General features: G+C 35.1%; 1 protein-coding gene across 1 annotated transcript in view; it reads right to left on the bottom strand.

Moving 5' to 3' along the window:
* Positions 1 to 26,728, bottom strand: part of LOC103659148 (disintegrin and metalloproteinase domain-containing protein 5-like) — a 163,794-nt gene that overhangs the window by 29,064 nt on the left and 108,002 nt on the right. Inside the window, exon 15 of the mRNA XM_040643170.1 lies at positions 23,555 to 23,666. Within this exon, the coding sequence (XP_040499104.1) occupies positions 23,555 to 23,666 (112 nt within the window). The remainder of the gene's footprint in view (positions 1 to 23,554; positions 23,667 to 26,728) is intronic.

Below are 26,728 nucleotides of genomic sequence, written 5' to 3' on the forward strand. Positions count from 1 at the left end.
AAAAAAAAAAAAAAAAAAAAGACCCATCGATATGCTATCTGCAAGAGACTCATTTTAGATCCAAAGACACCTCCAGATTAAAAGTGAGGGGGTGGAAAACCATTTACCATGCTAATGGACATCAAAAGAAAGCTGAGTGGCAATCCTTATATCAGACAAATTAGATTTTAAACCAAAGACTATAATAAGAGATGAGGAAGGATACTATATCATGCTTAAAGGGTCTAACAACAAGAAGATCTAACAATTGTAAATATTTATGCCCCTAACATGGAGCAGCCAATTATATAAGCCAATTAATAACAAAATAAAAAAATCAACAATGATACAATAATAGTAGGGGACTTAAATACCCCCCTCACTGAAGTGGACAGATCATCTAAGCAAAAGATCAAAAAGGAAATAAAGGCTTTAAATGATGCACTGGACCAGATGAACTTCACAGATATATTCGGAACATTCCATCCCAGAGGAACAGAATATACATTCTTTTCCAGTGTACATGGAATATTCCCCAGAATAGATCACATCCTGGGTCACAAATCAGGTCTCAACCAGTACCAAAAGATTGGGATCATTCCCTGCATATTTTCAGACCACAATGCCTTGAAGTTCAAACTCAATCACAAGAGGAAAGTTGGAAAGAACTCCAATACATGGAGGCTAAAGAGCATCCTACTAAAGAATGAATGGGTCAACCAGGAAGCTAAAGAAGAATTTTAAAAATTCATGAAAACAAAAGAAACTGAAAACACAACCATTCACAATCTTTGGGATGCAGAAAAGGCGATCCTTAGAGGAAAGTCTATAGCAATACAAGCCTTTCTCAAGAAACAAGAAAGGTCTCAAATACACAACCTAACCCTACACCTAAAGGAGCTGGAGAAAGAACAGCAAATAAAGCCTAAACCCAGCAGGAGAAGAGAAATAATAAAGGTCAGAGCAGAAATCAATGAAATAGAAACCAAAAGATCAGCAGAACAGATCAAAGAAGCTAGGAGTTGGTTCTTTTAAAGAATTAATAAAATTGATAAGCCCCTGGCCAGACTTATCAAAAAGAAAAGAGAAAGGACCCAAATAAGTAAAATCATAAGTAAAAGGGGAGAGATCATAACCAACAATAAAGAAATACAAACAATTATAAAAACATATTATGAGCAACTATATGCCAACAAATTAGGCAATCTGGAAGAAACGGATGCATCCCTAGAGATGTATAAACTACCAAAACTGAACCAGGAAGAAATGGAAAACCTGAACAGACCCATAACCATCAAGGAATTTGAAGGAGTGATCAAAAATCTCACAAGAAACATGAGCCTAGGGCCAGATGGCTTCCCATCTAAAGAATTAATAACTATTCTTCTGAAACTGTTCCAAAATATAGAAATGGAAGGAAAACTTCCAAACTCATTCTATGAGGCCAGCATTACCTTGATTCCAAAACCAGGCAAAGACCCCATCAAAAAAGAGAATTGCAGACCAATATCCCTGATGAACATGAATGCAAAATTCTCAACAGGGGCGCCTGGGTGGCACAGTCGTTAACCGTCTGCCTTCAGCTCAGGGCGTGATCCCGGCGTTATAGGATCGAGCCCCACATCAGGCTCCCCTGCTATGAGCCTGATTCTTCCTCTCACACTCCCCCTGCCTGTGTTCCCTCTCTCGCAAGCTGTCTCTATCTCTGTCAAATAAATAAATAAAATCTTTAAAAAAATTTCTCAACAAAATACTAGCCAATAGGATCCAACAGTACATTAAAAGGATGAGTCACCATGACCAAGTGGGATTTATTCCTGCTGCAAGGCTTGTTCAACATCCACAAATTAATCTATGCAATACATTACATTAATGAAAGAAAGAAGAGGAACCATATGATACTCTCAATAGATGCAGAAAAAGCATTTGACAAAGCATGGCACTCTTTCTTGATTAAAACCCTTCAGTGGAGGGATAGAAAGTACATACCTCAATATCATAAAATCCATCTATGAAAAACCCACAGAGAATATCAGTCTCAATGGGGAAAAACTAAGAACTTTTCCCCTAAGGTCAGGAACACAGCAGGGATGTCCACTATCACCACTGCTATTCAACATAGTACTAGAAGTCCTAGCCTCAGCAATCAAACAACAAAAAGAAATAAAAGGCATCTAATCAGCAAAGGAGAAGTCAATCTCTCACTTTTTGCAGATGATATGAAATTTGATGTGGAAAACCCAAAAGACTCCACCCCAAAACTGCTAGAACTCATACAGGAATTCAGTAAAGTGGCAGGATATAAAATTAATGCACAAAAATCAGTTGCATTTCTATAACCAACAACAAGACAGAAGAAAGGGAAATTAAAGAGTCGATCCCATTTACAACTGCACCCAAAACCATAAGATACCTAGGAATAAATCTAACCAAAGAGGCAAAGGATATGTACACAGAAAACTATAGAATACTCATGAAAGAAATTGAGGAAGACACAAGGAAATGGAAAAACATTCCATGCTCATGGATTGAAAGAACAAATATTATGAAAATGTCTGTTACCTAGAGCAATCTATACATTGAATATGTTCCCTATCAAAATACCATCAACTTTTTTATAGAAATGGAACAAATAATCCTAAAATTTGTATGGAACTAGAAGTGACCCCGAATAGCCAGAGGAATGTTGAAAAAGAAAAGCAAGAAAAAGAATGGCATCACATTTCTGGGCTTCAATCTCTATTACAAAGCTGTAATCATCAAGACAGTATGGTACTGGCACAAAAACAGACACATAGATCAATGGAACAGAATAGAGAGCCCAGAAATGGACCCTCAACTCTATGGTCAACTAATCTTTGACAAAGCAGAAAAGAATGTCCAAGGGAAAAAAGACAGTCTCTTCAACAAATGGTGTTGGGAAAATTAGACAACCACATGCAGAAGAATGAAACCGGACCATTTTCTTATACACAAAAATAGACTCAAAATGGATGAAAGACCTACATGTGAGACACGAATCCATCAAAATCCTTGAGGAGAACACAGTTAGCAACCTCTTTGACCCCAGCTGTAGCAACTTCTTCCTAGACACATCACCAAAGGCAAGGGAAGCAAGGGCAAAAATGAACTCTTGGGACTTCATTAAGATAAAAAGCTTTTGCACATTTTGCACAGCAAAGGAAACAGTCATCAAAACCAAAAGACAACTGACAGAATGGGCGAAGGTATTTGCAAATGACATATCAGATAAAGGGCTAGTATCCAAAATCTATAAAGAACTTATCAAACTCAACACCCAAGGAACAAATAATTCAAACAAAAAATGGGCAGAAGACATGAACAGACATTTCTGCAAAGAAGACATCCAAATGGCCAACAGACACATGAAAAAGTGCTCAACATCACTTGGCATCAGGGAAATACAAATCCAAACCACAAAGAGATACCACCTCACACCAATCACGATAGCTAAAATTAACAAGTCAAGAAACGACAGATGTTGGCGAGGATGCAGAGAAAGGGGAACCCTCTTACACTGTTGGTGGGAATGCAAGCTGGTGCAGCCACTCTGGAAAACAGTATAGAGGTTCCTCAAAAAGTTGAAAATAGAGCTACCCTAAGACTCAGCAATTGCGCTACTGGGTATTTACCCCAAAGATACAAATGTAGTCATCCGAAGGGGCACCTGCACCCCAATGTTTATAGCAGCAATGTCCACAATAGCCAAACTATGGAAGGAGCCTAGATGTCCATTGACAGATGAATGGGTAAAGAAGATGTGGTGTATATATGTACAATGGAATATTATGCAGCCATCAGAAAATGAAATCTTGCCATTTGCAATGACATGGGTGGAACTAGAGGCTATTATTCTAAACGAAGTAAGTCAATCAGAGAAAGACACTTATCACATGATCTCACTGATATGTGGAATTTGAGAAACAAGGCAGAGGATCATAGGGAAAGAGAGGAAAAAATGAAACAAGATGAAACCAGAGAGGGAGACAAACCATAAGAGAAACTTAATATCAGGAAACAAACTGAGGGTTGCTGGAATGGAGGGGGTGGGTGGGATGGGGTGGCTGGGTGATGGACACTGGGGAGGGTATGTGCTATGGTGAGCACTGTGAATTGTGTACTTATGAATCACAGACATCTACCCCTGCAACAAATAATATATTGTCTTAATTTTAAAAAAAAGTGAGGCACTGCAGTCTCCTACTTTTATTGTATTCCTGTCTATTGCTTTCTCCACTCAGTTCTGTCAATATTTGCTTTATATATTTAGGTGCTCTGATGTTGGGTGTATATATGCTTATAATTATTAATATTTTTGGTGAATTAATCCTTTTTGTCATCATATAATGTAAATAATGTATATGATTTTGTTTCTTATGACGGGTTTTGACTTAATGTCTATTTTTCCAGTGTACCTCTACCCAACTATAGTGACTAGTTGCATGCTAGATCAAACTGACATCTCTATTCTCACTGACCTTCCGATGGCCAATTTGTGCCAGGTCCTACCAGCATTCCAAGACAAGTTAGACTGAAGTCAGTCCTTTGTGCAGCCTTCAGAAAAATTTGGGCGTTAGAGGAATGGTAGATCGCTTACCCTATCCAGGGAAAAGCTGGGATTTTTTAATCCACTCATTCTGTACTGAGCCCGGAAGAGAAGCTATGGGGCTATGACAACTGCCAGCCCAAACCACCATCTCTCTCTCACTGGCATAAGTCAGCTATATTATGCCAGGTCCCAACAGAACTCCAAGACAGGCTAGATGGAAGCCAGTCCTGTGGGTAGCCCCTGGACAAGTTTGGGCATTGGATATACTGATCTACCTCTTTCCCTTCCCAGAAAGCTAGGAGCTGGGAGGTTGCCTCCTGGTCATATGTCATTATGTGAGGGGCTTGGATTATGGAAAGGTGTCTTAATTCCCATACTGCCTCTGATATCAGTACATTTGCAATCATTGGGATTCAAGAACTCCTTACCTAGTTTCTGGATTTCTTATAGAGGGAATTTGTACATGAATTGTTGAATTGGTGTCCCTGTGGAGTAAAGAGGGCCCAGGGCTTCCTCTTCTGCTGACTGACCTCACTCTAAAACTTCTTAATTTTAGTGAAGACAAGGTATCAGTCTTTTCTGATATGGTTAATTTGTATGTGTGCATTGACTCTGAAAAACCTTGGCTTAAGAAATTGAATCAGTATTCAAAAATCTCCCAGCAAATAGAAGTCCAGGGCCACAGGCTTCATGGGGGAATTCTACCAGAGTTAATACATATACTTCTCAAAATGTTCCAAAAAATAGAAATGGAAGGAAAACTTCCAAACTTATTCTACAAGGTCAGCATTACCTTGCTTCCAAAACCAGACAAAGACCCCCCCCCCCAAAAAAGGAGACTATCCCTGGCCAATATCCCTGATGAACAAGGATGCAAAAATTCTCAATAAGATACTAGCAAATCAACTCCAACAGTACATTAAAAGAATTAATCATCACGATCAAGTGGCACTTACTCTTGGGCTGCAGGGCTGGTTCAATATTTGTAAATCAATCAACATGATATACCACACCGCATGAATAAAAGAAAGGATAAGAACAATATGATCCTCTCAATAGATGCAAAAAAAGCATTTAACAAAATCCAACATCCATTCTTGATAAAAACCTTCAACAAAGTAAGTATGGAGGGAACATACCTCAACATCATAAAGGCCATATATGAAAGACCCGCAGCTAATATCATCCTCAATGAGGAAAAACTGACAGCTTTTCCTCTACCATCAGGAACAAGACAGGGATGTCCACTCTCATCATTACTATTTAACATAGTACTGGAAGTCTTAGCCTCAGCAATCAGACAAGAGAAACGAAATAAAAGGTATCCAAATTGGCAAGGAAGAAGTCAAATGTTCATTATTTGCTGATGACATGATACTCTATTTAGAAAACACAAAAGAGGGGTTCCTGGGTGGCTCAGTTGGTTAAGTGTCTGCCTTTAGCTCAGGTCATGATTTTGGAGTCCTGGGATTGAGCCCCACATTGGGCTCCCTGCTCAGTGGGGAGTCTTCTTCTCCCTCCCCCTTTGCCCCTCCCCCTGGCTCATTCTCTCTCTCTCTCTCTCTCTCTCCCTGTCTTTCTGTCTCTCTCTCTCTCTCAAATAAATAAAATCTTTTAAAAAATAAAGGTAAAAGTATTCAATGTAAAGAACTGTCCTTTCCTTGAAATGAAGACATGGGTTAAAAGTAATGTACTGGTGCAGCCACTCTGGAAAACAGTATAGAGGTTCCTCAAAAAGTAAAAATAGAACTACCCTATGACCCAGCTTTTGTACTACTTGGTATTTTCCCAAAGGATACAAAAATACAGATTTGAAGGGGTACATGCATCTTGATGTTCATAGCAGCATTATCAACAATAGCCAAACTACGGAAAGAGCCCGTGTCCATCAACTGATGAATGGATAAAGATGTAGTATATATATTCAATGGAATATTACTCAGCCATAAAAAAAGGAATGAAATCTTGTCATTGGCAATGAGGTTGATGGAGCTGGAGTGTATTATGCTAAGCAAAATAAGTCAGTCAGAAAAAGCCTAATACCATATGATTTTACTCACATGTGGAATTTAAGAAGCAAAACAGATGAATATTTGGGAAGGGGGGGAAAGGAAAGAGGGAAACAAAACATAAGAGGTTCTTTTTTTGTTTTAAATATTTCATTTATTTATTTGAGAGAGAGAGAGAGAGAAAGCATGAGTGGGAGGAGGGGCAGAAGGAGAGGGAGAAGCAGACTCCCCACTGCGCAGGGAGCCTGATGCGGGACTTGGTCCAGGAACCTGAGGTCATGATCCCAGATGAAGGCAGGCACTTAACCAACTGAGACCCAGACACCCCCATAAGAGACTCTAAAAGATAGAGAACAAACTGAGGGTTGATGGAGGCAGGTGGATGGGGAATGGGCTTAAATGGGTGATGGATATTACGGAGAGGACTTGTTATGATGAGCAGCGGGTGTTATATGCAAGTGATGAATCACCTAATTCTACTCCCAAAACCATTATGTTTCTGTCTGTCTGTCCCTCTTTCTCTCTCTTTCACACACACACACACACACACACACACACACACACACACACACACAGAGTGATATTTTTCAATTGTCATTTTCTTTCTTTTTTCTTATAATAATTTTTATTTTGTTATGTTAGTCACCATACAGTATATCCTTAGTTTTTGATGTAATGTTCCATGATTCATTATTTGCCTATAACACCCAGTGCACCATGCAATATGTGCCTTCCTTAATACCCATCACCGGCCTATCTCTAATTGTTTTTTGCTTATATATGTATGAAGTTAAAATAGATTATATATTGGCCTTGTATCCAGGCACCTTACATTCATTTATTAATTCTGATTGGTTTGTAATTTCTTAGAATTTTCTATGTACACAGCCATATCATCTACAGACAATGACATCATTCATTCTTCATTTCCAATCTTTCTACTTTTTTTTTCTTATCTTATTTTCCTGGCTCAGATCATCCATACAATGTTAAAAAGGATTATTTTACAATTGTGAAATGAATATGTTCCTGATCTCAGGAAGAAACAGTCACGATTTCATCATTAACTGGAATATTTGCTATATATTTTCTTGTTTCAAATTTCCTTTATCACATTACGGTAACTTTCTTTTACCATTAGTTAAGTGGGAATTTTTATAGTGAAAGGACATTTTTTCCTTCATCTATAGCCATTATCACATAATTTCTCTCATTTTCTCTTAATATGGTGAATTACATTATATTGGCTTTCTAATTTTAAACAGACCTTTCATTCCTAGATCACCCTTCCCCTCCGTGGGTATTTATTTATCTTTTACAATGCTAACTAGATTTGGTTAGAAATGTTTTGTTTAAAACTGTTGCATCTTTAATCAGAAATTGATCTGTAATTTTCCTTTCTAATATTGCCTTTGCCAAGTTTTGGTGTTAAGTTAGACTAGATATACTCAACTGAGTTGATATCTTGCATATCAATAATGAGTCATTGAACATTATCAAAAATTAGTGATATACTATTCCTTGGCTCATTGAATTTAAATTTTAAAAAAAATAGAGTTAGACTTAGCCACATAGGAAAACTTAGGAAATGCTTCTTCTTTTTATTTTCCAGATGAGTATGTGTAAGATAAGTATTACTTCTTTTTTTAAATATTTGGAAGATGTAATGATTTGAATTACTTTCCCAAATCTTGACTCTTTTCCTGGTATATGATTATTCATTCATATTTTTTGCCATGTGACTTTTTAGTATCTCCTATTAGAGTGGGTGGAGTACATCACACACATCCACTCACTGATGTTGAGTTTGGTACTGTGACTTGTTTGTTCAATGCAATATAAGATGATGTGATTGAGCAAGTGCTGGCTTAATTGGTCTTGGCTCTTTTGTTCCTGATGCATGCCATGAAAACAGTATGTCCAAGTATTAACATTGTGAGAAAGTTTTAAATGACTGTGTCCAGATCTTTAATGGAAGACTTATTCATATTTTCAATTTCTCTCTATTCTATTTTGGGAAAGATGGAAAGATGTGTTTTTGGAAGAATGCATATGTTCTACCTAAAAATTTAAATTTATTGATTTTTTTTAAACCTAGGAACCAAAATTTATTTATATTCTTTCACATGGGAGAAAAATTTTAATGCAAGCAGTTAACACAGAAACCTAGTAAAGTTCCCCAAAACCTAAAAGTTTTCTCTTGTCATATAAATATAAGAATACAAAAGCCTTCCCAATGCATCTTTCTTACCCAAGCATCTTCCAACTCAGTAATTTCAGAAACATTTAAACATTCTTAACATACCACACAAATCCCTTGTCACACAGGTTTTCACTAGAAAATTATAAGAAAATCAGCTACACAATATTTTTAACTCCTAACTCCAAATGACCTGTTGTAAGATTAGAAATAATATACTGAAAAGACTCAGCAATATTATAGATACTTGAATTAAAAATTATATTTTATAGAATTGGAATACAAAAAATTGGTGAATATCTACAAAGGAAGATGTTGAAAAACATGATTCCCTCAACATAATAAGCCAATCTATAATTGTTGAGATTCTTTTTCTTTAATTAATAATATGTTTTTTATTATACCAATGTTCATAGCAGCACTGTCCACAATAGCTAAATCATGAAAGGAGCCAAGATGCCCTTCAACAGATGACTGGATTAAGAAGATGTGGTCCATATATACAATGGAATATTACTCAGCCATCAAAAAGAACGATTTCTCAACATTTGCTGCAACATGGACGGGACTGGAGGAGATAACGCTAAGTGAAATAAGTCAAGCAGAGAAAGACAATTATCATATGGTTTCACTCATTTATGGAACATAGAAGAAGGAAGATCGGTAGGAGAAGAAAGGGAAGAAGAAAGGGGGGGTAAACAGAAGGGGAATGAACCATGAGAGACTATGGACTCTGGGAAACAAACTGAGGGCTTCACAGGGGAGGGTGGTGGGGAAATGGGATAAGCTGGTGATGGGTAGTAAGGAGGGCATGTATTGCATGGTGCACTGGGTGTTATACACAAGTAATGAATCATGGAACTTTACATCAAAAACTAGGGATGTACTGTATGGTGACTAACATAATATAAATTTATTGATTTCTAAGTTATTACCTGTATTCTCTTCTCTTCTAATATCCAAAAGATTTAAAAAAAATATCATTTTATTACGTGATATTGGTATTTTATAAACTTACTCTTTTAAATATTTTGAACTACTGCTTAATTTTTTTTTCTGTTCCCCAGATCATCAACAGATAATGTTTACAAAGGCTTGTCAATGAAAAATGTTAGGGAAGGATACATTATACACATTCCAATTAGTTAAGCATAGAGCTATTCTCATATCTTTTTAAACCTAAGTTTACATACACTTACAACTTAATGAAAAAAGATGCTACTTGAAAGAAGGTTTAGTTAATTGTATGCATTAATCTTTTCAAGAATCAGCATCTCTTTTTGCTCATTTTTTGTTATTTTTCTGTTTATTTTCCTGTTCATTTATTTCTGCTCATTTCTTAATTATTTCTTCTCATCCACTGTCTTCAAGTGCAATTATTTCTTCTTATTCTTTTTTGATAGAGATTATAAAGAAAAAAACCCATTTGATTGTTCTCTGTCCTCTAATATGCATTTCATTGTCATTAAAGGGATTGAAGTATTGTCTTGCCTTGAGAGTAGCAATGTGACTAATTTTTGTAGAACCTAAAACAGTCCGCCTTTACAATAAGATTAGGAAAGTGATTGTCCCTACTTAATAGTGCTTCTTTTATTTTTTTTAATTTTTTAATTTAAATTCATTTTCGTTAACATATAGTGTATTATTAGTTTCAGGGGTAGAATTTAGTGATTCATTAGTTGCATATAACACCCAGTGCTCATTATATCAAGGGCCCTCCTTAATACCCATCACCCAATTACTCAATCCCATACCCACCTCCCGTCCATTAACCCTCACTTTGTTCCCTATAGTTAAGAGTCTCTTATGTTGCCTCCCTCTATGTTTTTATCTTATTTTATTTATAGTGCTTCTCTTAAAATTAGGAATGTCCTCAGCTCAGACATTTGTCTCAACATTTGTTACATGAATATCATACCATGCAACTTTGTACTGCAAGGATGAAGATATAACTTGAAAAATAACCTGGGATGCTATATAAAATATTATCTCCTTTTATATTCTATCCATTATGTGGTAAGGGAAGCTTTTAATTACTGATAATAAAGGAAGAATATATAATTTTATTAAATTTTCTGTTTGATTACTCCATAGTCTGATCTCTAAATTTACTTTCCCAGATGAGTTAAGACAATAAAATGAGTGAATACTCCAAGGCTTTATCTTACTAACAGTAATTTTTTCCTGAGATAATAGTGTAACTATAAGCATAAAAGATATCCCTTATAATATTGGTCCTCTTTGTATTTGGCAGTAAAATTTCATTAAGATATAAGTGCTCCTTACCAATGCTCAAACCAAAAATCCCACAAAATATGTGCTTAAATCACTCCTTTACTGTAGGTTGGGGAGGAGAGGTTGAGAGATTATAACAGTGAAAAACATAAAGAATATTATGAACAAATGTTTTAGTTTCAAATTAGCAATTTTGCAGTGCTCCTAAACAATGATCAAAACATGCAATGCACCAGAAAAAAAAAATTACAATGCACAATGGCTGAACACATTGTTCTACACTCACCTTACACTGGGGGATAACTTGCTGCTACTGCTGCTTTCTTCTGATGCAGATCTGTGAAATTGACAAAATTTATTTTAAGTGGAGAAATTTAAAAATCTTGAACAACTAAGTGTTTGAATGAAGAATATTTTTCAAAGAAACAGTGATTCATTAAATAAAATGTCTCCTACCAACAAAATAAAACAGACTGTTTTTTCTTTTCTTTCTTGAAGTAGATTAACATGCAGTGAGTGTTATATTAGTTTCAGGTGTACAATATAATGGTTCAACCATTCTATACATTACTCAGTGCTCATCAAGGTAAGTGTACTTTTAATCCCCTTCATCTCTTTCACCTGTCCCCCTCACCAACCTCCCTTCTGGCAACCAATTTCATTTTTGTATTTAGGAGTCTGCTTTTTTGTTTATCTTTTTAAAAATTGTTTGTTCCTTTGTTTTATTTCTTAAATTCCACATATGAGTCAAATCAAATGGTATTTGTCTTTCTCTGATTGATTTATTTCACTTAGTATTATACCCTCTAGGTTCATTCATGTTGTTGCAAATGGCAAGATCTCATTCTTTTTATGGTTGAGTAATATTCCATTGTGTATATATACCACACCTTCTTTATCCATTCATCTAAAGATGGATGCTTAATATTAGAAGAAATGCCATCATCCACCTTGTTTTGTTGATTAGCTTCTCTAACCTTCATTTTACATTTATCCAATTACTTATAGGCCCACATTTGTATAGACATGCCCTCTGATTCTATGATACCCCTAACTCCTCAGGTCAAATTAAGCCTAAACCTTAAAGTAGCAGTCAAAAATTTAAGTTAATTTTTCTATAGATTTCTATTTTTTTTTCTTTCTCTCATAACACATATTTGTGTCTTCTCTTGCTATCATTTCCTGGAACTTAACTAGAGGTAAATACTTCTGTGGAAAAATACCATAAATTATGAATACAGGGCTTAATAACTATGTCTAAATATTTATGTGACTGATTAAAGATAATGTGATTTCACTTACTGATTTGGTATACCCAAAAATTTATGATACATTGGAAAGCTATTATTATCTCCCATTTTGTAGAGTTATAGAGAGTAATTTTAAGAACAATAGAGATTAAATAACTTGCTCAAGGTATCATAGTTTCTGCTTGCAAGATTTAGGAGTTAAAACTAGGTTTTCTGAGGCTAAATGTAATTTCTTTCCCATTTCCTGATGCTGCCTCCTGTCTCCTAGCCTGTGTTTTGAACTGGACATGTAATTTCTGGTTAAGAAATGACTTTACAAACTAGCAGCATCAATACTTAGGAAAATATTGTGGAAGCAGGTTCATAAATATCATTTTCAGTTGAGAGAGCTGTTCTAATAAAGTTGTCTGACAATCTGTATCTAAAAAATTTGTCTTTTGAAAGTTGCCTTGAAATGCAATGTTATATACTCTCAGAAGCCTTTGGACGATAGACTATTAATAAGACTATTTAGACAGTGTTGGCAGACTAAGAGGCTGCCACTATACTCTTGGCAGTCATATCTCCAAGTGATTCTAATGGTAAAATGAATGGTTTTAGTAATGAGTAAAACTAGAAAAAAAAAAAAAGGAAGACATTAAACTGGCTTGAAATGTATCATTAGACCTCTCCTTATATTGTTCTACCTACAATGTTGGATTATTCCTGATGAAACATGAGTACTTTTTCACTGACACATTGAATTTAAGATTTTATTTATTTGACAGAGAGAGACAGCGAGAGAGGGAACACAAGCAGGGGGAGTGGGAGAGGGAGAAGGCAGCTCCCCGCTGAGCAGGGAGCCTGATATGGGACTTGATCCCAGGACCCTGGGATTACAACCTGAGCTGAAGGCAGACGCTTAATGATTGAGTCACCCAGGCACCCCTTGACTCACTGAATTTAGTAAGAGTAAACATATATATACCTCTCACTTTCAGTTTCCTCTCTGTAGCACAAATCTCTTATTGTATTCTGCTTTATTAAAACAATGGCAGTAATGATGAGCACAGGCAGAGAAATGTAGAAAATTAGTAGAAATCGGTGTTTTGAAGGAGTCTTATTTTGTTCCCTCAAGTAGCTTTTACCTATAATGGAAAATAGCCATTTCAAATTATGTTAGAGATTGTATTAACCAAACAAAAATGTGACGAGGATATCATTACCAACATTATTCTCAAACACTAAACATTTCACTCATATAGAGTATAAATATAATAAATATTAAATATTAACATATAAAATGGACTGTTACTAGTGCTTTACTGATGTCTATGAGTTTTCAACATTACATCATATAGTGATTTATTTGATTGAAGAGAATCTTTCATAAGTATGTGTTTAATAACAGCAAAGATTTTATCAATTTCTTTCTGATATAGCTTATCCAAAATTCAAACATGTATACCACAGAGAGTATTGGGATTGTACCTATATATGATAATTAAATCTGGGAGGTGTGGCATTTAATTTCTCTCACATTACTAAAATATTTTTCTAAAATTTAAAAATTAGTAGCCATTAAATAACTTAATTATTTAACTAAGTTCTTTAGTCAAATATATAGCAATAGAAAATTGTTAAAATGGCTCTAGAATTATTTTGTAGAATGCATGGCTAAAGCTGGCTTTGACCCATTTCTGTCCAACTAATGTTAATGTCACATTTTTCTCATCCATTCTCTTTTTTTTTTTAAGATTTATTTATTTATTTTAGAGAGAGTGAGCACGTGTGTTTGTGCATGCATGCAAGTGATGGGGGGAAAGGGCAGAGCGAAAGAGTCTCCAGCAGACACCACACTGAGTGAGGAGCTGATGCAGGGTATGATCTCCTGAGTTGAGATCAAGAGTCTGATGCTTAACTGAATGAGCCACCCAGGTGTCCCTCCTCATCAGTTCTATTCATTCTCAGCTGACATCTGTATTCATTCCTGAGCATTTGATCTATGTGTCACCTCAATTTCCACCTCTTTGTACATACCAGCCACCTATCTGGGTTTATAATATATCAAACTCTGCTTTCTCCACAATTTATTGGCATGTTGTTTTTGTCGTTTTTATTTGGTATAGAATACTGTTCTGTCAGTTCTCTGCCAGTTGAAATAATGGGGAAGCTGACAGATAGAAGAGCCACCCCCAGCTATAGTCATGCATGATCCCAGCTCAGTATGCTCCTCTTAGAACTGCCTCAGGGCTTCACAAGATAAAACCTGTGAGCCATGAACCTGGATAATTAGCTGAGGAGATTTCTAAGCAAAAAGTTGAAGGTACAGCCCAGGTCCTCCCAACTGCTTACAGTAAATTTGAGAGCAGATCAATGAGTTGAAGAAGTGTTCATCAGAGAAGTACCAGAACTTAGAGACTTGGAGAATTCTCAGCCTGACCATTGCAAAAAAATGAGCAAACATGTTTTAGAGAGAATGCCTAATGTGTGGCTGGAAAGTCATTTGATATTGAGATTATTGCATCTTAGTGAACCATCTTAGCAGCCATCTCAGCAGAAGCAAGGAATAGAGATGAGATCATAAATGCAGAAACACTGCCAGGTTGGACCTCAAGGAACAGGATGGGACAGTACAGCCATTTGGCTGCCAATATACTACATTCTTCAAGAAAAGAGAAGAACGCTCCAAAGGTGAGTCAGAGATCATCAGGGTTTTCTCACCTATCACAGGCCCAGAAGCTTCCCTCCTTGGTTTCAGCTAGGCTGCCCCAGGCCAGTGCAATGAGACATGGAGGCTGCAAATTGTTGTGCGGGCAGGGCCAAAGGGGTGGGGTAGATATCACTGAAGACTATGCAGTGATGTTGCCACTACAGTGGGTCTGGAGGACAGAATATCAAGCCAAAGAGGGATATTCTTGAAACTTAAAAATCTAATGGAAGTTAGCTTGCTAGGTTTTATATTCATTGGGATCTGTCATCCTATCCTTCTTTTCAATTTCTTTCTTTCAGAATGAGAATGTCTATCCTATGCCAGTCTCACTGCTGTTTTTTTGGAAGCACATAACTGGTCCAGTTTTATGGGCTCACAACTGGAAGGAATTTTGCCTCAGGATAAATCATATCTCGAGTCTCATGCATACCTGATTACATGATACTTAGATGAAACTTTGTATTTGGAGTTGGTGACAGAAAGGGTTAACACTTTTGGAGCTGCTGAAGTGGGGGTACCTGCATTTTGCATACGAGGAGGACATGAATTTGAGAGGACTATAGGATGGAATTTTATCGACTGAATTGTTTTCCAAAATTCATATGATGAATTGAAGCCCTAATGCTCAGTGTGATGGTACTTGGAGAGAAGACCTTTGGGAGGTAATTAGGGTTAAGTGAGGTCATAAGGGTGAGGTCCTAATCTGATGGAATTTGTTAGACCAAAGGGTTCTCTCCCTCCACATGCACAGAGAAAAGGCCATGCAAGGACTCAGCAAGGTGGCGGCCACGTGCAAGCCAGGAAGAGAGTTCTCATCAGAAAACAAATTTGCCAGCACACTGATCATAGATTTCTAGCTTCATCAACTGTGAGAAAATGAATTTCTATTGTTTGAGACACCCAGTTTGTGGCCTTTTTGTTATGATAGCTCAAGCAGATGAATACAGTGTATTTTCATGAAAATATAGATGAGGTTATTTATTCCCCAGTGCATTCCTTAAAGGAGAAATAGCCGTGGAACTCCTATTAAAACTTTCCTTCCCAGAAACATTCACTTCCTAATTATCATTCCTGACTTGAAATACAATTGGAAGAGATGTTATTTTCTCAATAAGATAAACATTGAATCAAAAGCAGAGTCCTTTTCATGATAAAATATTGGAAGTTTCCCTAGGAATAAAATAATGGTAAAATAATCTTTTGTGATTATTTCCTTTTATTCTGAATGGATTACCCAGGGCAATTATGAGATGGGGTGGAGATTAACTAAAGAAGAGGAAGGAAAGAAATTATTATTATTAAAAAGATGTGGCAAAATTATTATTAATTGCAGTTACATCAGTTAACTGCCTTAAAAACTAAAAGACTTTTGAAAATAGTGATAACCCATTGCTAAAATGTATGTACAAAAATCTGTAGGCTTCCTATACGTAAAAAGTAACAAATTAAAAAACACTATAACAGAAAGACCTTCTGATAACAATTTTCAACAAAATGATACTCTTAAAAATGAAAAAGGTAATTTCTGATCCAAAGATCATTCTATACTTATAGAGAGATCAAAACCACAATGAGTTATCAGCTTACACCCATCAGAATGACTACTATTTGCAAATCAGAAAATAATAAGTTTTGGTGAGGGTGTGGAGAAACTGGAAGCCTTGTGTACTGTTGGTGGGAATGTAAAATAAAGCATCCTCTGTGCAAAACAGTATGGAGATTCTTCAAAAAAATTAAACATTGAATTATCATATTATCTAACAATTCCACATCTAGGTATATGCCCCAGATAATTGAAAGCATGGACTCAAACAGATACTTATACACCTATGTTCATAGCAGCACTATTCACAATCACTAAAACTTGGAAGTAACCCTATTGTCCATTGAAAGATGAATGGATAAGCAAAATGTGGTACATACATGTAACGGAATATTATCAGCCTTAAAAAGAAAGGGAATTATGGTGCCTGGGTGGCTCAATCAGTTAAGCATCAGCCTTCAGCTTGGGTCATGATCTCAGGGTCCTGGGATCAAGCCCCTCATCCTGCTTCCTGCTCAGCAGGGACTCTGCTTCTCCCTCTGCTACTTGCCTCTGCTCCTGCTCTCTCTCTCTCTCAAATAAATAAAATTTAAAAAAAATTTAAAGGAATTATGACACATCTTCCAACATGAACTTTGAGGACATTGTGCTAAGTAAAATAAGCCAGATACAACATGAAAAATACTGTATGATTCCACTTATGTGGGGTCTCAGAAGTAGTGAAATTCAAAGACACAGAAAGTAGAATGGTGGCTGCCAGGAGCTAGCGGAGAAGGGAGTGGGAAGTTATCATTTAATGAGTTTACACTTTAGCTCCTCAAGATGAAGAGTTCTGGAGATGGATGGTGGTTGCACAACAATGGACTTAATGTCCCTAAATTACAGACTTAAAAATGGTTAAAATGGTAAATTTTAAGTTATGTAGTATTTTACAAGTAAACATACATATGTAAATATGTGTATATGTTAGAAAGGGTCAAAAATATCAGTAAAATAGATCTCCAAGTGTGATGAAAGAGCAATACACAGCAGAATTATAAATTTCCCATAACCATAGGTAAATGGGAAGCTTCATGAAATTAAAGAGATGCAAATGGATTTCTTTTTACTACTAGCTTGTCATGATTAAAAAGGTTGATAACAACTCCTGAAAGTCAACAAGAATGTATAATATTATTAGTGGTAATTTCTTGAGTTAGGATTACATAAACATTTTTGAAAGAAAAATGTTAATGTGAAATTAAAATATACTCTTTATTATTTTATATATTAAGTAGACAAGTAGACAAAAGTAAAGGAGAATTTAGATTCTAGAATATGCAAACAACAAGTAACTCAGACACACAAACACACATATATATTCAATTATGTGCATTGTATATTTATGTAGTTATATCTATATAAGTAATGCTGTAAAATGGTTATACATTCTTTAGAATTTTCATGAAATATTAACACAAGTTGATAATGTATTGGCTGCAAATAAAGCCATCATAAATTCCATAATTTTACTTTTTTCCAAGCCATATTTTGTTAAGGTAAGCCAGTGATATACAAAATAAATAGAATAAGGGTATTAAAGAAACTATGTTCCTTAAGATCACCTTGCCTCTCGTCTTTATACACCAAAATGCATTTGACATCACAAGGGCTTCCCCCACATTGAGTCCAGGGCTCATCTTTGTCTGGGTTCAGGGCCCCAGAAGGGACAATTTGGGGACAGAAAATGCATGCAGCCAGATGGCATACTAGCCCAGGGCTTTCAGAGTAGACCTACAGACCCCAGAATACAAGGATAAAGACAGAATCTATGGCAGTTGAGTAAATGAAATTTACTGGATTGAAATTTAACTGGATTGAAAGAGTCCCCTGATCCCAGGCTCAGGCACCACCACTGTCATCAGGACCCAGAGTGACTTAGGGAACCAAACATGAACATGTGCCTCAGATGCTTCAAGTGGTCATATGCAAAGTCTCAAATACTGAAATATCCACTCCTGAGATGGGAAATTTTCTGAGTTATGGCAACTGGTTAGGAGGGTTGAAGCAAAAGAAGAAAATCCACATGGAAGCTGAAAAAATAGGGATTAAAAGCAACATTGTTTGGTGTCAAATGAATAAAGTATAAATTATCTGCCTTCCATAGTTTCTGTTTTTAACTGACTGCTGATGTCAACAATTGCAATTTGTGATTCATTCTGAGTGATGTGACTTAAGTGTACAACCTGAGGGGATTGAAATCCTTAATAGTCCATCTTTGCCTTAGTCTTTGGATTAACTGTTGTGCTTTATGTCAACAGAGTGCTAATTTAATTTTTCATATTGTCAATATTGTAATCGTGTTTCCTAAGAGCTCGGATAATGATAATGATTACAATACTAACACCAGTATGACCCAGACATCATGGATCGTGAAGTCTAAATGACTTTTTTTAATGACAGATGGAAGGACACATAAACTGGATTGAAGAAATAAATAAACAGAGCATAATATACAATATGATGAAAATAATTTGGATGCAGAAATAAACCCATACATATATGGTCAATTAATTTACAACAAAGGAGCCAAGAGTGCAAAATGGGGGAAAAGACAGTTTCGTAAATAAGTGGCACTGAAAAAACTGGATATTCACATGCTAAAGAATAAAACTGGACTATTTTATATGATAAACAAATATTAACTTAAAATGTTTTAAAAACTTGAATATACCTGAAACCATAAAACTCCAAGAAGAAAACATAGGTGGTAAGCTCCTTGATATTGATCTTGGTGATAATTTTTTGAATCTGACACTAAAAGTAAGGCAACAAAAGCAAAAACAAGTGGGACTACACCAAACTAAAAAGCTGCATAGCAATGGAAATCATCAACAAAATTAAAAGGTAATCCCCTGAATGAGAGAAAATATTTGCCAATAATATATCTGATGAGGGGTTAATATCCAAAATGTATTAAGAATTCATCTAACTCACTAGCAAAAAAACCCAATAATCCAATTTTTAAATGGGCACAAGATCTGAATAGAAACTTTTCCAAAGAAGACATTCAAATGGCCAATGTGTACATGAAAAGATGCCCAACAGCACTACTCATCAGGGAAATACAAATGAAAACCATATAACTGCACACGTTAAAATGGCTATTTTTGAAAAGACAAGAAATAACAAGTATTGGTGAGAATATGGAGAAAAGAGAACCCTTGAGCACCATTAGTAAAAATATAAAGTGGCACAGCCCCTATGGAAACAGTATGGAGGGGGAGGTTAAAAAATTAAAAATAGAACTACCATATGATCCAGCAATTCCACTTTCGAGTATATAGACAAAGAAAATGAAAACACTACCCCAAAACTGTATACGCACTGCCCATGTTCACTGCAGCATTATTTACAATAGCCAAGATATGGACACAACCTAAATGTCCATCAATGAATGAATGGATAAAGAAAATGTGGTCATATCTATATACAATGGAATGTTATTCAGCCATAAAAAGGAATGAAATCTTGCCATTTGTAACGGCATGGACAGATCTTGAGAGCATTACGCTAAATGAAATAAGACACTAAGACAATATATTTGTATGATCTCGTTAATATGTGGAATCTAAAAAAAAAAAAAAGAAAAGACAAGCTCACAGATTTGGAGAATAGATTGATGATTGCCAGTGGTGTGGAGGATTGAGTGAAATGGATGAAGTGGGTCAAAGGTACAAACTTCCAGTTATAAAATAAATAATTCCTAGGAGTGTCGTGTACAGCATGGTAACTATAGTAAATAATACTGTATTACATATTTGAAAGTTGCTAAGAGAATAGACCTTAAAAGTTCTCATCACGAGAAAAAAATACCTGTAACTATGTTTGTGATGCATACTAACTAGACTTATAGCAATCATTTCACAATGTATACAAATATTGAATCATTATATTGTACACCTGAAACTAGTATAATGTTATTACGTCAGTTACATCTTAATTTAAAAAAAAAGAATTTGGAATAAGTATGGTGGAGGTGGTGATGTGAAAGCATATTTGGTGGTTGAATCTCAAATTTCTTGGATGAAATAAGTATTTTTAAATCAACTGTATTTTTTTGCTTCCCAAGTTAAAAAAAAAACAAAAAAACTTTTCTCTCCCCAAAAGACACCAATGCCCTGACAAAAATAACTAGCAAATTAGCATTAGCATTGGCACAGCATAGGAACAAGCACACACTGCCCTATCGCTCATTCCCTTCATTGCTCGACAGAGCCAAGAGAAGTTACATTTCCTGATTCACAGATTGCACTAAAATGTCCGGTGGGAGAAAAATGTGAAAATTGTTATAACATCTGTTGACCCTTTAAATGTAGCAATGATTCTGTCATATCTTACCAAGTGAATAAGGCAGCAAAATATTCCCCCAGATCTTAGGTAATTTGATTTTTAAAATGAAGTTTAAAATAAGTTTCTTAATTTCTACACAGATTTTAATGAAATTACAGAAAACATAAAAAAATTTTGTTATCTTGCTCAAATCCAAACTAGGCTTTGTTGATCTGCCTATTTAGCAGGCAGTGCAAATGTAAACTTCTGCAAATCCCATTCAGTCTGTAAGCTTATCAAAGAAAAGGAAAAGATCTTACCTGCGAAATATCCTACACATTTTGGACACAACACTGAATGGAGTGTGATATGCTTACCTGTGATATATGGGCTTTCCTGATGAAAAAGCTTTCAGTCACTTTTAGTTTCTCAAAATGTACAGAAGCTGGTAATGGGATTTTTTAAAACTTTATGAAATGGGAAGGCAATGGCTTCCTCAGACATGGATGCATACAAGATGGCTCTTGGTGTTAACAGCTCTATGAGGTGTGTTAGAATACTGCCCTGGCATAAAATCTTGTTCTTGAAAGGCTGGACAATAAGAATGTACTTCTTTAATTTTTAAATATATTGAGGAGGAAAATAGAAAAGTTGTAGTAAAAACAGAAATCTACATGCTGTTTCTCTGAAACAATTTGATAATCTGTGAATCCTAGGGAAAAAAATTAACTGACTATACTTATGACTCACATTTTTGGAAATAAGATTGCTTCAGAACTCAAAAAATGTAACTAGAAAATGGCAAGCAGTGAAATAGGACCTTCACAGTACCTTTATTAAAATTGTAATTTATTTGTAATTCAATTTAGATTTCACAAATGCAAATTACCTCTATGCTTTCAACCACATTCCCTAGGAAAAAGAGATTTAACTTAGGACATCAAATGTGCTTTAGAGTGCTTAAAAATGATGAGCATTTTTTAAATGGGCAGCCTATATGATGAATTAAATACGCAAAGGAACTAATAGGTACCTGGTCTACCAGAAGACACCTACAGAAAGAAAGCTAATGAATGTTTTTGGAGAGCTGCAAAATAATTTCTACAAGTCTAAAAACCTGCTGTGTCTACTAAAAACAAAAAACAACAAAAAAACACAAAACAAAAAAACAAGTATGTCATGTTCAAAGGCTTTTGTGGGAGATCTTTGGCAGATTGCCATCACAATGGACTGATAGGTCCACTTGAATTCAGTAAATGCCTCTTGATAAAGCAGAGCTTCAAGTCAAAAGGAATTGTACATTTAGCTCTATTCCATTTTGCTGCTGCTTAAAGGAAGGATGTCTAAAAGGTTGCAAGCAATACAGAGAAGTATAATTGGAAAATGACACAGAAAGAGCCAAAAATATATCTGACCATATCGTAGGACAGAAAGAATCCTTTTTTTATTATAAAAAATTGCATTTAAATTAAGTTCAATTACCAATATATACAGCATCATTAGTTTTTGATGTAGTCTTCAATGACTCTTTAGTGAAAGAAAGAAGAGAAAGAAAGAAAGAAAGAAAGAAAGAAAGAAAGAAAGAAAGAGAAAGAAAGAAAGCATCCTGTCACTGTTCTTTATTAAATATAAGGCAAACTTTTAATTTTTCATATTATATTTATATTCCTGTTTTGAAAATTTTTACAATTATGAATATTAATAATATACAATAGGATAGCCTGCAAAATTTAAATATCCAGTAAAGACCTTTTTAAAAGTCTTTAAAACAGCTTTAAAAAAGCTATTTCAAAGGATATAAAATATTTTCATTATAAAATATTGTTACATTTTTGCTCACATATAAATTATTTGCTTAATTGGTTGTAGTATAAACGACCATCAATTGACACTGGTAACTAGCTCTATTGTTGTTTTGCCTAAATAACAGCATTTACGTAAAAAAAAATCAATAATACAGAATATGTAATTTTAAATAAATATCAACTTTACACATATTTATGTGAAAATAATATGTGTATAATTATGTTACATGTTAAAATATTATTCCTTTTTTTTTTTTTGGTCTGATATACAGTCTAATATGGCTGTGTGTTAACTCTGTAAAAAGTTGGTCATCCTAGGTATGCCTTCCCCCAAGTATCCAAGCTTCAAGTAAATCTGCCAAGAAGTTTCAGTATTTATTTGCCCCAAAAGGAAAGGGGGTGAGGGTGGACAGCCTCTGCTTCCAGGTTATTCTAGGTGGGCTCCAATATCTTCTACAACCAGGGAATATCCCCCAGGTATCCCCAGTCCTATCCAGGGCTGCTTAATCTCCAAATACTACTCAGGAGCTCCAGGGGAGAGATTCTAGAGAGGATAGTCCAAAAGATTGGACTGGAGTCCTTACAATGCAGCAAAAAGGAATAAAAGATAACCTGAAAGAATCTGGTGGCATTAATATAACAATGAATACTAACACACTCTATTTAAACCAGAAATGTATGAGACAATCCAAAGGGAACAATCTAAATTAACTAGTCAAATTTTATGCACTGGAATTTCTACTTTTGCCTAACACTGGGTACACATTTTGTTAGTAAACCATGTCACTGCTGATATGAAAAGTACAGAAGACACTTCTGTCTTAGATTTTTAAAAATCTTACAAATAAAACAAAAACATGTTTGTTGGTATCAGTTGCTTTGTAACCTAGTTTGGAACCTATACTTTAATTTTTTCTTGTACATATCATCTTTGATTAATGAAATTTGAAAGAAACTAACCAGAAGGAGCCTTGTGCCCATCATCTATACTTCCAAATTCTCCCTTCTTCTCCAGGCATGTAGGAGGATCAAACCCCTTTTCACACTGGCAATGATTTAAATTGTTGCAAACCTGCAGTAATCAAAAAATAGAACAATCGTTTTTTATGGACAATGATGGTTTTCAATAGAGACCAATGAATATTCTATACTTATTTAACAGAGAATTTATTTCAGAGAATTTATTCATTCCAGAGAATTTAACTTAAACAGACAAATTCAATAAATTTTCACAAATTTTCTCTTGAAATTGTCCATACTTTAGAAAGTATATTTAGCTTCTGCTGACAAAGCAATTTTTTAAAAAATTCTTCAGCTCTTTCCATAGGCAGACCCAAATACTGAAGTTACCAGTAACATGCCACTAATTATCGCTTAGTTGCTGGTTTCACAGAACAGCCCAGACTCTGAATCAACAAGCAAGACTAGAAAGAAAATTCTAACGACATTTGTTTACCAATTTCTACTTTCTTTCTATGAAAATAAGATCATTTTGGTTATATAATAATACACAGTGCACATAGCATATCTGTTCCTTATATTTACCAAACACTTTATACATCCAGAATCCTACTTTATCTTCTCTAATAAATAGTTTGTCAAGACTTCTTAAGAAAATAAGATTGAAGCTATAAATTATAGACTCTGCCAAGCGGCATGAAAATCATTTTAATGATTTTTTTAAAAATCTCTGAACTGTTTTACAGCATTGTTCAGAACATCTTGCTAAAATGAAAATTGAAATTACTTACTCCATGGCTATTGCAATAAGTAGAATTGCACTGTGCAGTTGGTATCTGGTATTGAGCTTCCACACAGGCAAATCTGAGACAATACTAAAAGCAAAAGGAAGTGAGGAATAGTCACACAATTGGATTGTGTGTATGGGTAATACATAATAAAAATTCAAGAAAGTTTCAGAATTCATATTATCAAGAATGGGCATAAAAACAAAAAGTAAAATAAGGTAATAATTGAAACATTGAAATAAATGTGAAATAAGCAATGTGACTTCAGATTTTAAAGGTGTAACCATATATGAGAAGTTAGAAGTTTTATTTTCTTACCATCTAGCACTTCAAGTCCACTTAAAAATGGAAGTATCTAGAAAAAAAATTAGACTAGACCCTGAGTTCAAGAACTATCCAAGAACCATTTAAAAAATACCTATGCCCAGGCTCCACCTGAGACATTTCTATCAAAATCTCTGGGTGCAGGGTCCACATGATTATTGGAACAACTAAGGGGGAGAACTATGACGTGGGAGGTGGGGGTCTTAAAATCATGGTTATGAGTAGCACAGGAAGATATTTAACTATTCCATGAGAAAAAATGATGAGAAAGAGAACAGCAAGGATAACAGACAATTATATGAGGTAATAGGGCAATGAGAGACTCCAAACTATGAGGGGAAGGCCTCCGAAGCAAATGAGTGTTTCATGTGTGAATTTACAGTGTTCCAATTTATGGCATTAATTTTTGTGCCCTTTCCTAGTTATTGAAAAAAATTTTGGTACATTCAGTACTTGGTGAAAGGGTATTATTTTTTGAGTGAATTTTGTCTTTGGATCATAATAACAACCAGGTATGTGAAAAGAAGAGAACCAGGACCCTGGGAAAAAGAGATTTGGGCCAATATCCTTTAGAATTCAAGGGAAGAGAGACCTCAGATCATATTTGTATTCCCTGTACTTCCAGAGGAACAAGATATGATAGAAACTTTCGTTATTTTCATGGACTATTATTAAAAGGTATTATAGAGAAATACATTTGAATTTAGCAAGCACAATTTGTGACTTTCTCTCAAAAAAGGTATGTTAGAAAAAGACAAATATCATATGCTTTCACTCATGTGGACTTTAAGAAACAAAACAAAGGGGGAAAAAAGACAAAAAAGAAAAAATAAAAAAAACCACCCCAGGCTCTTAAATACAGAGAACAAACTGTTGATGCCAGAGGTGAGGTGGGGGAATGTGCACCTGACACAAATGTAATACTATGTGTTAACTATACTTGAATTAAAAAATACAATACAGTAAAATAAAAAGTTCAAAAATATGTTAATTTAACTTTCCATTGTATCTCTTGGAATTAATAGTTCATAGGATTAATTAGAATATTAAGCTGCTATTAGATATATAATTAATTTAATAAGTGTCAACTTTTTAATAATCTAAAAATTATTTTATGCTATATTATGTGTTAATACTGTTTTCCTATTTTTCTTCTTTTCAAATTTTTATTTAAATTCTAGTTAGTTAACATACAGTGCAATATTGGTTTCAGGAGTAGAATTCAGTGATTCATCACTTAATCACAACACCCAATGCTCATCATAGTAAGTACCCTCCTATGGGGGTGCCTGGGTGGCTCAGTCGGTTAAGTGTCCCACTCTTTATTTTGGCTCAGGTCATGATTTCAGGGTCCTGGGATCAAGCCCTGCCTCAGGCTCCGTGCTCAGCAGGGAGTCTGCTTGAGGATTTCTCTCCTTCTCCCTCTGCCCTGCTCCCCTCATCCCCCACACTCATGTGCATGGTCTTTCTCTCTAATAAATAAATCTTTAAAAACAAAAAACAAAACAAACAACAACAGCAAAAAACAAGTGCCCTCCTACTATACATCAACCATCTAGCCAATCCCACCCACCTCCATCCATCAACTCTGTATGTTCTCTATCTTTAAGAGTCTCTTATGGTTTGTTTCCCTCTCTCTTTTTTCTTTTTCCCCCTCCCATATGTTCATCTGTTTTGCTTCTTAAATTCCACATATGTGTGAAATCATACAGTATTTGTCTTTTCTGACTGACTTATTTCACTTAGCATAATACACTATAGCTCCAACCATGTCATTGCAAATGGCAAGATTTCCTTCTTTTTGATGGCTGAATAATATTCCATTCTATATCTACCTGTCTTTTATATCCATTCATCAGTCAATGGACATTTGGGCTCTTTCCATAGATTGGCTATTGTTGATAATGCTGTTATAAACATCAGGGTGCATGTATCCCTTTGAATTCATATTTTTTGTGTTCTTTGGGTAAATACGCAGTACTGTGATTAGAAGATCAAAAGATAGCTCTATTGTTAACTTCTTGAGGAACTCCATACTATCCTCCAGAGTGGCTGCACCAGT

Source organism: Ursus maritimus, unplaced genomic scaffold, assembly GCF_017311325.1.
Source record: "Ursus maritimus isolate PB19 unplaced genomic scaffold, ASM1731132v1 scaffold_28, whole genome shotgun sequence".
In the NCBI taxonomy this organism is placed as follows: domain Eukaryota; kingdom Metazoa; phylum Chordata; class Mammalia; order Carnivora; family Ursidae; genus Ursus; species Ursus maritimus.